This window comes from Meleagris gallopavo, chromosome 4 (assembly GCF_000146605.3).
Source record: "Meleagris gallopavo isolate NT-WF06-2002-E0010 breed Aviagen turkey brand Nicholas breeding stock chromosome 4, Turkey_5.1, whole genome shotgun sequence".
Taxonomy (NCBI): domain Eukaryota; kingdom Metazoa; phylum Chordata; class Aves; order Galliformes; family Phasianidae; genus Meleagris; species Meleagris gallopavo.
This window is the reverse complement of record NC_015014.2, coordinates 29,464,992-29,479,473: the sequence shown is the minus strand read 5'-3', so window position 1 is coordinate 29,479,473 and position 14,482 is coordinate 29,464,992. Positions and strand designations below refer to the sequence as shown.

The following is a 14,482-nucleotide window of genomic DNA, read 5'->3' as shown; positions in this document are numbered from 1 at the left end:
TTTTTTTTACCTTGTAGCTTCGTCCTCCTCAGCCTGCGGTATATTTATTTGTTTTAGATGTCTCTCATAATGCAGTGGATGCTGGATATTTGACAATAGTCTGCAATTCATTGCTGGAAAACCTAGACAAGTAAGAGTATAAGTCATCTTTTAAAATTAGCTAATAAGTGATTATGAACTATAGTAACCTACAAGACAAATTGCATATGATGTTTAAAAGTGCTGTCCCTCAGGGACAAAAGTTCACAAGATTCTGAAATGAAACGTTCACATCTTAAAAACAAGAACAGCAGTAATAAAAATAAAATAAAATAGCCCAACTGAGAAGCGTCTTCTCATTTTGTGGTTAAAGGTGGATCTGTGAAGAATATAGAGTTGTAATTTCTAAGAATACGTACGAAGATGTAAAGTGCTCGTGTATTGTTCAGAACAACAAAAATAATTAAATGACAGATATTGGCCAGCCTTCAGATGCTGAAACAGCTGAGGTGCTGCATAATGAAATGTTGTAATGGCTAGTGTGAAGCTGCCTAGTTGAACTGTACAGTCTGGGTTTTTTAGATCAGTTAGCTGTGTCTATCTGTGCCACCTTCTGTTATTTCCCTCATTTTTGCACTGGAACAACATCTGGAATTTTTGTTGGTGCTTTTTGTGGGAGGACCAATGAACTTCACTTTGCTCATGCCTCTCAAAAAAATCATACGCATCATATGGAAGCCTTGTTTTGGAAGTTCTTTTCCACAGCATCTTATTAGGAAATCGAAAATTTTCCTTTTTGATGAAGATACCAACACATATAAAATTCTTCACTTACAAATACTATATTAGTCTTTGTTCGGAGTCTCATTTTTAGGAAAAATCATAAAATTCCGTGTGTTTGTAATGCCATACGTAAGAATATGGGGCATGAGGTAATCACAGAATCACAGAATGGCCGGGGCTGGAAGGGACCTCAAGAACCTCAACCCAACTCAAGAATCAATAACCCCCCTGCCACATGCAGGACCGCCAACCTCCCCATTAAATACTAGACCAGGCTGCCCAGGGTCCCATCCAGTCTGGCCTTGATCGCCTTCAGGGATGGGGCATCTACAACCCCTCTGGGCAGCCTGTTCCAGCACCTCACCATTCTCTCTCCGAAGAACTTCCCCCTGACATCCAACCTAAATCTCCCCTCCCTCAACTTAAAACCATTTTCCCTTGTCCTGCAGTTATCAACCCTTTCAAATAGTTGATTCCCCTGCTCTTTGTAGGCTCCCTTTAGGTAATGAAAGGCTGCAATGAGGTCACTCCACAGCCGCCTTTTCTCCAGGCTGAACAAGCCCAGGTCCCTCAGTCTGTCATTGTAGGGGAGGTGCTCCAGCTCCCCGATCATCTTTGTGGCCCTCCTCTGGACCCTGTCCAACCCTGTCTTTGTGTTACTGGGGGCTCCACACTTGGATGCAGTATTCCAGCTGGGGCCTCACAAGAGCAGAGTAGAGGGGGACAATCACCTCCCTGTCCTTGCCAGCCACCTCTCTTCTGATGGAGCCCAGGATACCATTTGCTCTCCGAGCTGCAAGAGCACACTGCTGGCTCATGTTAAGTTTTTCATCTATCGAGACCCCCATGCCTTTCTCCGCAGGGCTTCTCTCAAGGACCGCTCCTTCCAGTTTGTATGGATGCCTGGGATTTCTCCGGCCCAAGCGCAAAACCCTGCGCTTTGCCGTGTTGAACCTCATCAGGTTCACCCGGGCCCACCTCTCAAGCCCATTGAGGTCCCTCTGAACTGCATCCCTTCAGTCCACCATGTCAACCGCACCACTCAGCTTGGTGTCATCAGCAAACTTGCTGAGGGTGCACTCGATTCTGTCATCGATGTCAATGATAAAGATGTTAAAGAGCACCAGTCCCGAGACAGACCCCTGGGGGACACTGCTCGTTATTGGCCTCCACCTGGACATAGAGCCATTGATGACCACCCTCTGTCTGCGGCCTTTGAACCAATTTCTGATCCATCGAGTGGTCCACCCATCAAATCCACATCCCTCCAATTTGGAGATAAGGATGTGGTGGGGGACCATGTCAAAGGCCTTGCTCAAGAGCAGAATATAAATAAATAAATATGTTGAACAGAAGAGACTGGATTTTGATTCAGAGGTATTCTGTTACTCCATAAGCAAATAGAGGTTTTCTTTAGAATTATAGAATCATTAAGGTTACAGAAGAGCACTAAGATAATCTAGTACAGCCGAGAGCAGAATGCACTGTTTTCTGTAGAATGATTGAGAAGACTACCTTTTTGTATGTGTCAGCATAATGCATAAGCCATCTGTTCAGAAAACACTGAACAAGTATTACTTGCGTTCATGCTTCAGGTCTTATTCTCTCTCTGTCCTTTTCTATTCTCTTTTCACCTTAGTAAGTGAACTGATTAACATAAGCAAAAGCTGAGAAATGTAGAGCCTAATAGTTGTCTTTTTCTTCTACTAATGCTTAGGCTGCCTGGAGACTCAAGAACAAGAATAGGATTCATAACATTTGACAGCACTGTTCAGTTTTACAACTTGCAAGAAGGTTTATCTCAGCCTCAGATGCTCATTGTTTCAGATATTGATGGTAAGTAACAAGAAAGGGGAGACAAATTTTTGTATTTTCTTCTCTAGCAGAAAGATTTGAGTCTCTTGAATATTCCAGTGTAAGGTGAATTTTATTAAATTTATAAGGAATATATTTTTGAAAAATAATCACATGCTGTCTTCCGAATACTTGGTGCTTAAAAAGTGAAAATCAAATATTAATTTTGCTTTGAATAAAGCAAGCTTTGTAAAGGTTACTTATCTCTCAGAAAAATAGATCTTATTTGGTGGCAGTTAAAGCAGTGAGCAATGAAATGTTTTGTTCTATCTTAATGTTATTGTTTCCTTATTAACTTTTTTCCCTTTTTTCTACAGATATTTTCCTACCTACACCAGATGGCTTACTTGTAAACCTCCATGAAAGCAAAGAGGTACGGTTACTCAGAATTAGCTCATCACTGTTACGCAGTTAAATATTCAAAATAAAAGTTCCTTTTAAAGTTTGAGTTCAAGACTATCTGCAAAATGTGTAAATGTAATGCTATTTTCTAGCTATAAAAAATATTACGCTTTATTTGGCACGTTGTTTTTTAATGTTACTGTTCTGTTTTCTCCTATCAAAGCTAAGCTATGTGGTATTGATTGTTATGACAATACAACTTGTTAGAAATAGCAGAAAATCTGAAGCTTGTAAATCTCACAAACAGCTTTTAATTTGTTTTTGCAGCTAATAAAAGATCTGTTGAATGCATTACCAAATATGTTCACTAATACAAGAGAAACGCACAGCGCCTTGGGCTCTGCTCTTCAGGCTGCATTTAAGCTGATGTCTCCAACGGGAGGTCGGATATCTGTTTTTCAAACTCAGTTACCATCTTTGGGTGCAGGGCTTTTGCATTCCAGAGAAGATCCCAATCAAAGGTCGAGCACAAAGGTATACAAACTTAGGTATACGTCTCAGCAGTCTAGTGATTGGACATGTCTCTCTGACTTGCATAGCTTGCAGATCAATATTGCAGTTCGCTGAATTTTAAATGCACAGAGTTAACGAATGTGTATGCTCACTAATTTAACCATACGTTTGTGTTATTGCGCATGAGCTGTTCTTTGGGCCTTTGGTCTATAACTTTTCTTGACAAGGAAAAAAAGAGTGTGCATCTTCTCACTCCATTTATCATCAGCTTGGGCTTTGAGTATACATAACAGGAATGTATTGACCTGTACACTTCAAAACTGATGCTTACTGTATTTACAAGGCCAACAACAATATCTACGAGTATATGTGTAATTATATTAACTTTTATTTGCATGAGTGTGTAAACTTCTCTAAAAGGATTAAAACTGCTTATAAAGATGAACTAAACTAACGTGCAATATAAAGTTTTATTTAAAAATGCCTGTAAAGAATTGCTTACAGGTAACTTTTGCTATTGATCAGTATATCTGTTGTTCTTAATGTCTTAAGGGAGCACAGTCAGTGTTCTAACTCTTTCCTGTGTAATTTTTCACCAAAGGTGGTCCAGCATCTTGGTCCAGCGACAGATTTCTATAAAAAGTTGGCATTGGACTGCTCAGGCCAGCAGACTGCTGTGGATTTATTTCTCTTAAGTTCACAATATTCTGATCTAGCTTCCCTTGGTAAGGAGTACCTAACAAATGTATTGATTCCTTCCATAGTATTTGTCTTAGAAATCACAGGCTACTTCAGGAATTTTTCAATTGTGTCACTCATTTTGCACTTCTGTAAATGCAGTTAATACTGCGGAGACGTTGACTTTGAACTTGATATCAGTAAAGAGCAGGAGTATTGGATTAGTGTCATCAAAGACAATTTATTCTGAGATCTCAGGTTTAAACTAGAAAGCACTCTTTTATTCAAAAACAGAAAGCAGTCTGATGGCAGGAAATGAAGTTTTAATCAGAGGGGAGAACTGTGAGCTGTTCTCACCTTTCAGTATTAAGCCAAAATTTGTCTGTGCGCACCTTTGATAGTGCAGACAACCAGCGTTTGTATGAGCACTCCTGTCTTAGTTGCTGAAGATAGTTTGGGATGTTGAAGTAAATGGTCGCTGCGTGTTGAGGTGACTTAATATTACTGTCTTCAGTGAACTGAGTCACAGACAATTCTTGTCCTACAGATGTAGTTCACATCAGGAAAAAGGTCAGTAGAGATGTGGCTTGCAGAACATTGTATGCAATTTTTACGTCTTGGTTTACCTCTAAATCGTATCTTTCTGTCCTTCACAGCTTGCATGTCCAAGTACTCTGCAGGATGCATCTATTATTACCCATCTTTCCACCATAGCCATAATCCTGCTCAGGCTGAAAAGCTGCAGAAAGACCTTAAAAGATACCTTACCAGGAAGATAGGATTTGAGGCGGTTATGCGCATAAGATGTACAAAAGGTATATTAAAGTACTGTTAGATGTCAGAAAGTTGATGTAAACATTTGAACTGTTGTTTTGAATGCGCTTATCTTTCACTGAAGAATAAGATATTTGCAACTTCTACAGCAGTTGTTACATTAGCATTTTCCATTTGGATAACAGGGGTTTTTTTGTTGTTGTTTTCCTTTGTTTAGTTAAGGTGGTACAATTTCAGTTTCAGTTTAGTTGAAATGCGTAGTGTAAGAGCAGTAGTCAGTTTGGAGTGTCAGAATTGAACATGAAATCTACAGGATCACTCCGAAATGTCTAATGATTAATATAATAATTGATTCTGCTTAATATTTGGTGTAAATATTTTTAGTAAATATTTCCATATTTTTAAAGATTGAGTACTGTGGGCTTTAAATATTTACCGGAATTCTTCACACTGTTAACTGTACTGTCTGAATTATTTGATCTACTTGTAGGTCTTTCAATACACACTTTTCATGGGAACTTTTTTGTCCGATCTACTGACTTACTGTCTCTCGCCAATGTCAATCCTGATGCTGGGTTTGCAGTACAGATGTCCATTGAGGAGAGTCTGACTGACACTTCTTTAGCTTGTTTTCAAACAGCACTTTTGTACACGTCCAGCAAAGGTAATGAGATTCAAATGAATTGGCCACCGTTTGTGCTTGTTTTGTTTTTTCTATGATGTTTGGATAGCAAGGTGCATAGTTATTTGTTTATCTTCATAGCCTAGGGGAATCTTGTCAAAATTAGGAGGCCCGCTTGGCAGTTAGTCACAAACACTATTTTGCTGGAGGTTGGTAATTTGTCTCCATTTTACATGAAGTAATATCGCTGAACAAATGTATTTAAAAGACGTACTACTGTTTTAAGCGGTAACGTGTTCGACATTTCATGTGGAATCAGAGTTGGGAGGGTGACGGACTTGAGGCAGTTTCTTGTATTTTGAGTGGGCGTAAAGAATAGCATCCACTTTCTGTTGTGGAAGATGTCTTTCCAAAATTTTGGAATGGAAAGCTACGTACTTTGTCTGTAGGATGAAAACACTGTTTACTGCTTTGTTATGAACCTGTGTTGACTCCTAAGTTAAATACTTTAGAGCGTTTCTGAAGTGAAGACAGGGATAGGAGATCATGATACAACAAATTCCCTGACTAGTGTTCTTTCTATAAAGAGCTTGTATCTTGGGTGAGAGGAGATATGCTCTCCTGTTGTATATCGTCTGCTGCCAATGGATACTTTGTTATGATTCTTACTTTTTTTGTAGGTGAACGTCGAATTCGAGTGCACACACTTTGCTTGCCTGTAGTAAACTCACTGACTGATGTGTATGCAGGAGCTGATGTACAAGCAGTTGTATGCCTCTTAGCAAACATGGGTGAGTACAGGTCAGAAAGATTAAAATAGCTTTTCTCATGTTCTCTTTAAATAAAGTAATGAATGAAGCCTGGCTATTCCTTTTCCTGTTGGTTTTCCTTTGCTTAAAAAAGAAAGGAGAGAGATGAGAATACTTCTGACATTCTCTTCTCTGTGTTAGTTTTCTGTCATTGCTGAGTTGAAGAGCCTTGCTTATCTCCTACTTGCTGGTCACAAGTTGCTATTTCATAGAGAGATCTCTGCCATTGAATGTATATGGCTCTGTAGGATTCTAGTGTATGGCAAATCAGAAAAAAATGAATAGTAATTGCATATGTTCTCGTAAATGTGTATTCAGTCCAGCAGGTGGCTCCCTCCAACCAAAAGATTTGTAGCCCTTTCCTAGCAGAGAAAAGTGAAGTTTAAGTTGCCCTATCCATTGTGCCGTTGAAGTGATGGGAGAAAATGCATTTGTATACCACAGATTAAACATATTATTAAAATTCTTCAAGAATGGGAATGAGAAAGTACGGACCAGCATGGTGCTTTTTTTTTTTCCTTTGGGCATCATGAAAGGGATCTTTTCTCTGTGGAAAATGGAAGAAATAAATTAAACTCTTCTAACTTGTTTTATCCTTCTGTCCAACAGCTGTGGATCGCTCAGTTTCATCTAGTCTTCCAGATGCAAGAGATGCCTTAGTTAATGCTGTGGTAGACTCTTTGTCAGCATATATGTCAACTGCCTCAAACCTGCAGCAGTCTATGCTGATAGCACCAAATTCCCTCAAGTTGTTTCCACTCTATGTTTTGGCTCTTCTCAAACAGGTGTGTATAAGTTAGAGCTATTGATGTTTGATTCATTGTTCAGTTTGAGTATTTTTTCACCTAGATCAAGCAGTGTCGGTCTTATGCTAGAATTATCCAAAAATATATATATAGTTGAATTATATATATGTGTTTAATTGAACTTGAAGGATTGAAACAAAAATTAGCTTACTTTAAATTATTAGTGCTGGAACAGGTTTTTGTTTTACTTGAATGTGTAGTTTTTAATAAATATATAATATATATAATTATATGATTATATATATAATATATACAATATATAATTATATATTATAAAATATATATATATATATTCTCTCTATATATATATTTAGTGTGTGTGTGTATAGTATAATAAAAAATGTATAGTAACAGTAATTCTCAGGTTCTTGGCAACTAATTAATGGTGCCCAAAGGGATTGTTGTAAGCCATTTACTAGTAATTCATTTTATTTTATGAAGAAGAAAACCTATAGTTTTCAGTGCATATTCTTTGTACTTACACGTACTAAAAAGGAAAATTAGTTACTGAGGAAAAAGGGAGTATTCTAAAGTATTGTAAAAATAGTTACTTGTTTTTTTTTAAAGAAATACCTTCATTTTTTTCTTACAAAACTCATTACTTGCATATAATGGGAGCTTACCATACACAGGCTTTTATGTTCAATAACTCTTTTAGCTTTAAGAGTGTTGTTTGATAGTTGAGTGTTCGTTCTTAATACAAACAAAGCTTTATGTAAGTTCAGTTGTAAATCTTAATGAAATCGGTTTTTTTGATGTAGTGATGATTTTAGTGACTAATATACTGATCAGGACTTTTTTATGATTTACGTAAGTTAGAGTGGGGAAAAAATGACCATTTGATATCAGGAGAATCCGTGTAAAAGACACTTTAGAAGTAAAAGGGGCTGTGGAAATAGTTCAGTGCAGTTTCAGAATGATCTCCACTAACAATAATAAAAAAGCCTGAAATAAAGGAAAACTGGAACTGGAAGAAAAAGAAATGACTGGCATGCATAGCTTCAGTAGAGAAGTGAATTTGTATTTTGATTATAGGAATATTGTTCTCCTTCCAGTCAGGTGCTTTCTCCGTCATGTTGTTTCTCACAGCAGTAGTTTACCAGTTGTTTCTAAAAAAGAGCTGAAATGTTAATAGTAAGGAGAGTTATAAAACAAAAGTTATCCTATGATTACCTAATTTCTGCTACAAAATATGGAAGTATATTGCCATCCTAGAGCTTTTCCTTAACATTTTATTTTTACTAATATAAAAACAGATTTAATCTTATCCTTGCAAGTACCATTTGCAAACCCTACTGGGTTCTTACCTTCCTGTGGTCATTGTGTTAGTGAGTAAGTCAGTAAGGCTTGTCAGGAATGAAAATGGGAAATGGCAACCATGTACAAATGTTACATGAAATAGAGGCGTTTTTTAAAATCCTTCTTCTTGTTCATCTATAAGGATGGATACTTGATCAATTTTGTAGTGCTATTCTATTCAAGTTGCATTTGAAGGAATTTTCTAGTGTAGTGCTAATATTTTATTTAAAAAATAGTTTTTTTTTTTAATGTCTGAGACAGACATGCTTGACACTACCAAAATTTAGGGAATAGGCTATTTAGGTGTGACATAAAACACGGGATTTACTTGAGTAACAATGTGTTTTTGTTTATTTTTCACAGAAAGCTTTTAGAACAGGCACTAGTACACGCTTAGATGATCGTGTTTATGCAATGTGCCAGATAAAGAGTCAGCCTCTTGTTCACTTGATGAAAATGATACATCCCAATCTGTACAGAATAGACAAGTTGATTGATGAGGTAACGTATGAAGCCTAACTGGTAACATTTTCAAGCTGTAATGGAGTGTCTTTTAAACTTTAATGTGTTACTGTAATTTATCCGAGAGTCTTAAGAGTAACGTAAACCAGGCATTTTTCACATGTGCTGAGGAGAACTTTAGTTTTTCTTCACCTTGTTTCAGTGACTACAATAATTCCACGGTTTTCAATCATATAAAGAAAGCAAAGATTCTATGCATTTAATGCATATCCAGTGTATTTTTGTTTTAGAGTTGTCTGGGGAGAAATTGGTGAAATATAATGGGTACAGAATACTTGGTCTTGCGTGCTGAAGCCAGATCAAGATGGCTGGTGTAACCAGCTTTCAATCGTTTCTGTGCTGTGGTAGAAGTCTAGGCTATCCGGTGTATCAGTATCAGACTGATTAAATATTTTAAGAAGAAAACTAGTTTTTAATTGTGTGCCCTCTATAGAGGTAGTCTAGGAAATGAATGTATTTTTTTAGTGGTAAGAAGTAAGATGAGATTCGTTTATAAGCAAAGGCAGCTGTTGCTGAAAGTAAGATAGTTGTAAACTTGGTTTTAAATTTTTCCCCTTTTGGCACATCTGGTTAAGACAAAAGTAATGATGTAAGAATTTTTTTTATATTAGCGTGTTACTGTCGTTTTCTTTACAGAGTACAATACATGTAAGTGACAGAGTTGTTCCTCAGCCTCCTCTTCAGAAGTTATCTGCAGAGAAGTTGACAAGAGAAGGAGCTTTCCTTATGGATTGTGGTTCAGTAAGTTACTATTTTTATGTATTCAAGATGCACTTCGAATTGTTGAAAGCAGACAGTTTTCAACATGAGTTCCATATTTTAGCTTTTGTATTTTGGTCTGTGGAACCTCTATAATAAAAATTGTATATTAAGTTCTAAAATGTTCATTTTTTCACACTAAATAAATTGACCAAGAGCTCATATCGAGTCTTTTTTTCTGAAAATAATGTTCAAAAGTTTCTTTTAATGAATGTTAAACTTCAGGGACTAAAGTCTCTCTAACAAAGCACTTAGCCATCGAGGGAAGCGCTTTCTCAGTTATGCACAAGTGTAAGTGGTCTTATGGTACGTGGCACACATGAGGTAAGAGTTGCAAGAGCAGGGGAGTTGTAGAAATTGATTAAAACCTATAAATACAGTTGAGGTTAACCTTAGGAATTACCCTAAAAACACTTACTGGTATAAAACATGCTACTCTTGTAACGCGATAAAATATTACGCTACTCTAATGGCGCTGTAGAAGGAAAGCACTTCAGGGTTCAGGAGCTAAGTGTGAATGTCAGACTAGCTGCTCTCTCCTTAAGCCAGCAGTGTGTTTTGATAAATGCTGCTTTGTGTAACTTGTTGAGAGTGGAAGTCCGTGTGCAGAACTGGATACGGTGTGTGACTTAAAGATCTAGGTTTTCTATTTTATGAGGTAAAATATATTAACTGTACCAACATAGACACATCCTGCAACCTTGCTCTTTCAATGTTTGCATTTTAACTTTTTTTTGTTTAATGATCTTATTCCAAATGGTACCAGTTATTACTGTGTTACTGTAGAATTTATGAAAATAGAAGTGGACTGCAACTGAAGCTTTCAGGTGATAAAATTTGCATGAATAGTGTTTCCTGGTAATATTTTAGTTACGTTACTACTTGTCTCCTCCTCTAAAATGTAGGTACTAACCTTTATTTAAACTGATTCTGATATCTTACAGAATTTTTATATTTGGATTGGAAAAAACTGTGATAACAACTTCATAAAAGATGTCCTTGGATATCCAAACTACGCGTCAGTACCCCAGAGAATGGTAAGCATTTAATGATCTGTCCTGCTTAGTGCTTACATTGGGAATCTGCATTTAATCTAGTTTTTGGGCGTTGTCAGTTTTTAATCATGCTATTGAGAATTAGATTATTTTTTTTAAACTCACTGTCTAACTTATTGCCAGCTCCCCAGGATGCAGAAGTTGTCAAAAGCTTTTAAGGAAAGAATGTACGTGTGTTCGCTGAGTGACAAAAATTGCTATTAATATGACTGTTTTGGGGGCTTTTGTGGGATTATTTGGTTTCTTAATGCACGTGGGCTTACAAAAGTAGTGTGGAATTCTGTAGATAATTTTTCTTGGACGTTTTTTAAGATACTCAAGTAAAGCTCTGAATGGAAATGTTACATTTGTGATTTCTAAAAGCTAAATCAAAATGTGTTTTTGTGGAAGCGCATAGGAAGAAATTCTCTGCTCATAGATCTTGAATAGCATGAAGGGAAAGAGCAAATGAAATTGGAAGTTATGAGAACAGGTCAGAAAGACTGGTGAGCTTTAAGACTGCTATAAAATTGAATGCTTGTTAAGGGTTTTCTATTTTGTTCGTACTAGCAGCTTAAAAATTGTTTCCTTGTATTATAACTGCTGGTAGAATTAGTTGACATTGTTTTCAGGAAAAAAATGAGAGGATGGTTAATTAAGTATCTGATGGTTACGTAGCATTTACTGTAATGAAAAACGAGAGGAAAAAAACTAACACGAAAGTTTTCATCTTTGCTTTTAAACTACGTCCTTTACTCATTTACTACAAAGGCAGCAGCAGAACTACTTTTAAATTCGTGGAGTTTTTTCACCATATTAGTCATCTTAAGCTGTATCAACCCAAGAGACAGTGTATTTATCTCAGTGAGTGACTCAAGCAAGCTGATGTTCTGGTTTTAGCTCATTCCCAATCAAATAGTCAGCTGTCATCTTCGCTTGCAATTCAGATTTTGTTTCTCTGTGTTTTCTTTAAGCTCTCAGTAGTGCAAAAGGCAGTACAGAGGAACACGGTCGACAGGGGAAGAAAGCAGGAAAAATGTGAAAGCAGCATTTTAAAAGGATTACTACTTCACTGAGCTCGCTTTCTAAAATCTTTGGCATTTCAAAGGCAACTTAGGTTCGAGGTGTATTACGTCCTGTATAACAGATAAATACAAAAATTCTGTACTTAAGAGGAAAATATGGCTACGTAGTATGCAGTAATTTTGTAACAGAAATGGTGGCTATTTTGTCATTGGGTCACGTTGTGAATATCAGGATGTGTTTATTAAGCTAATTTTGATAATAAAAGATAACTTCTTTCAATTTCTTCCAACCAGACGCAGCTTCCTGAGATAGATGCACTTTCTTCAGAAAGGACACGGTCTTTCATATCCTGGCTTAGAGACAACAGACCTTTAAGTCCAGTTCTTCAAGTAATAAAGTAAGGATTTAATTTAGATACTGAGTAATTATTGGCAAGTTGTATTTACAACTGTGGTTGACGCTGATAAAAAGTTGGGAGTATGTAGGCCAGAAGAAATTGAATACTCTCCCCTCTCCAGATGATATAATGTTATCTAAAACCCCTTCACCATGGAAATCTGTAAGTTCTGGTTTTAATCTTTATCGAGATTTAGTTTAGTGTTTTGGGAGCTCATTGCCATGAACGTAGTTTCTAACTTTGAAAAACTAATTCATTCTTATGCTTCCATTCCTATATTACTAGGAGATACTTGAAATATCACCTGCTTTTCTCTCCTGTCTGTTAAAAAGATCACAGAATTGTAGGGGTTAAGGGGCCTCTAGAGATGGAGTCCAACCCCCTAAGATGCTGCTGTTTGGCAGCATATTGCAGAATTGAGATCATTTCCCTAAGAGTTGTTTTTTAACTTTCGGTTATTCTGTAGTGCCTTTAAGCTGAGTCTGAAATTCAAAAGAAGGGTTAGAAATTCTGTAGAACTTACTACGTAAATTTTCAGCACATTTCATTTTGCTTAATGTTAGGATTAAAAGACCTCCTTCTGTTCTTTCAGGGATGAAAATCCTGCCAAAACAGATTTTTTTCAGCACTTAATTGAAGATCGGACAGAAGCAGCTTTCTCTTATTATGAATTCTTACTGCATATTCAACAGCAGATTTGTAAGTGAACAAAAAATAGAACAGAAAAAAAGAACCCGGCTCCAGGTAGCATTGGCCGAGAGAAGCGTACGGGAAGCTGCAGAAGGGGTGTTTGTTCTTCACGATATGTAGTAACCAGAACTGATTCTGGCAACTTTACAGCTAAAGGAGAAGTATACATTTCCAGAGGAATTTTGCAGATAAACTTGACTGTAAAAGTGCTAGGAGCAATGAAGCTGTTTCACTAGTAATCTTTGAATTGGTTTATACACGTTTCCAGTAGTGCAGCGGTATGGTGCTCTGTTTATTGCAAGCTGGTGAATTTATGTAGCTATGTGGGATATTTCTTAACGAAATGTACAATTAGGTAAAGCCTTTTTTCTTACGTTTGTTATGGTAGCCCTTCAAAATCCGAGTTCTTAACCAAGATGTCAAAGGGCAGTGCTGTATGTTGGTTGTTTATATGAATTTCTTTTTAAAAGGAATGATTCGTATTTACTAAAGACTTCAGCAAATTCCCTGCAAAAGTTGTAGAATTTCACTAAAGTAAAAGAATTGTAGAAATGAAATATATAATGTACATAAGTGTTACATTTGTAAAGAAAATGTAAAAATGTAACTAAAAAAAGACTTAGCTAAGTGTACGGAATTGTTGAGTGTTCAATGATTGTTTCTGTCTCAAGTTGACTATTAAAACATGCTTAAAAAAAAATCCCTGTAGAAAGAACACAACTTCTTGTTCTGTTTAATTTTTAGGCGAATTTATTTAAGATTGGCTTACTAATTAAAAATATTTTGCTTTATTGTGTGTTTTTTATATCTCTGCAAGTATCATGTTTTTGCAACTGGACTCTAACTGAACAACATACCGAGGAGAACATGTTTACCACTTTTTTTTTTCCACAGACATCCAACACAGTGAAATGAGAGAGGGGAGGTTTAGGTTAGATATTAGGAGGAAGATTTTCAATCAGAGTGTGGTGACGCACTGGAACAGGTTGCCCAAGGAGGTTCTGAATGCCCCATCCCTGGAGGCATCCAGGGCCAGGCTGGATGTGGCTCTGGGCAGCCTGGTCTGGTGATTGGCGACCCTGCACATAGCAGGGGGGGTTGATCGCTGTGGTTCTTTTCAACCCAGGCCATTCTATGATTCTATGATCTGGAAGGGAGGTACAAATATTGCATAATCTGAAATGAGCTATCAGTACAATGGTCAAAGTTGCTGAAACTCTCCCTGTGTATTAACCTGAAGACATATCTGTTAACCTTATTTTATTTTTTTGTAAACTGCTGTAGTCTTCTTTCAGACTTCTGTAATTTGTTTTGTCTGCAATTAGAGAAAACATAGGTAGTCACCCATTCTGACCTGATGCAATTATTTCTGCTGTGATATAGAGAAGAAAAACAAGGGAGGGGGGGAATAAATGGACTTGAAGCAATGGAAGTGAAGGTATTAAAATGACTTCAAATTGCAAAATGACATAACTGTTTCTGAAGCCGTGTTCTTGCTTATGTTTTATTACAACTTGATGGTGGAGTTTCAGATAGATTTAGCCCAGATTTTCAAGTTTTAATTTACAGTTAGGATGGTATGGTTTTGTTACGGG

General features: G+C 36.8%; 1 protein-coding gene across 1 annotated transcript; it reads left to right on the top strand.

Annotated features, from left to right (window-relative positions):
* The first annotated feature begins 8 nt into the window (after nucleotides 1-8).
* Nucleotides 9-13,679, top strand: LOC100542218 (protein transport protein Sec24B). The gene is made up of 14 exons (XM_031553072.1): nucleotides 9-130; nucleotides 2,480-2,598; nucleotides 2,934-2,989; nucleotides 3,286-3,492; nucleotides 4,073-4,196; nucleotides 4,806-4,964; nucleotides 5,414-5,587; nucleotides 6,226-6,336; nucleotides 6,964-7,139; nucleotides 8,823-8,960; nucleotides 9,618-9,722; nucleotides 10,685-10,777; nucleotides 12,094-12,197; nucleotides 12,790-13,679. The coding sequence occupies exons 2-14, from the start codon at nucleotides 2,574-2,576 to the stop codon at nucleotides 12,902-12,904; spliced, it is 1,587 nt and encodes a 528-aa protein (XP_031408932.1). The 5' UTR covers nucleotides 9-130; nucleotides 2,480-2,573; the 3' UTR covers nucleotides 12,905-13,679.
* The last annotated feature ends 803 nt before the right edge of the window (nucleotides 13,680-14,482 follow it).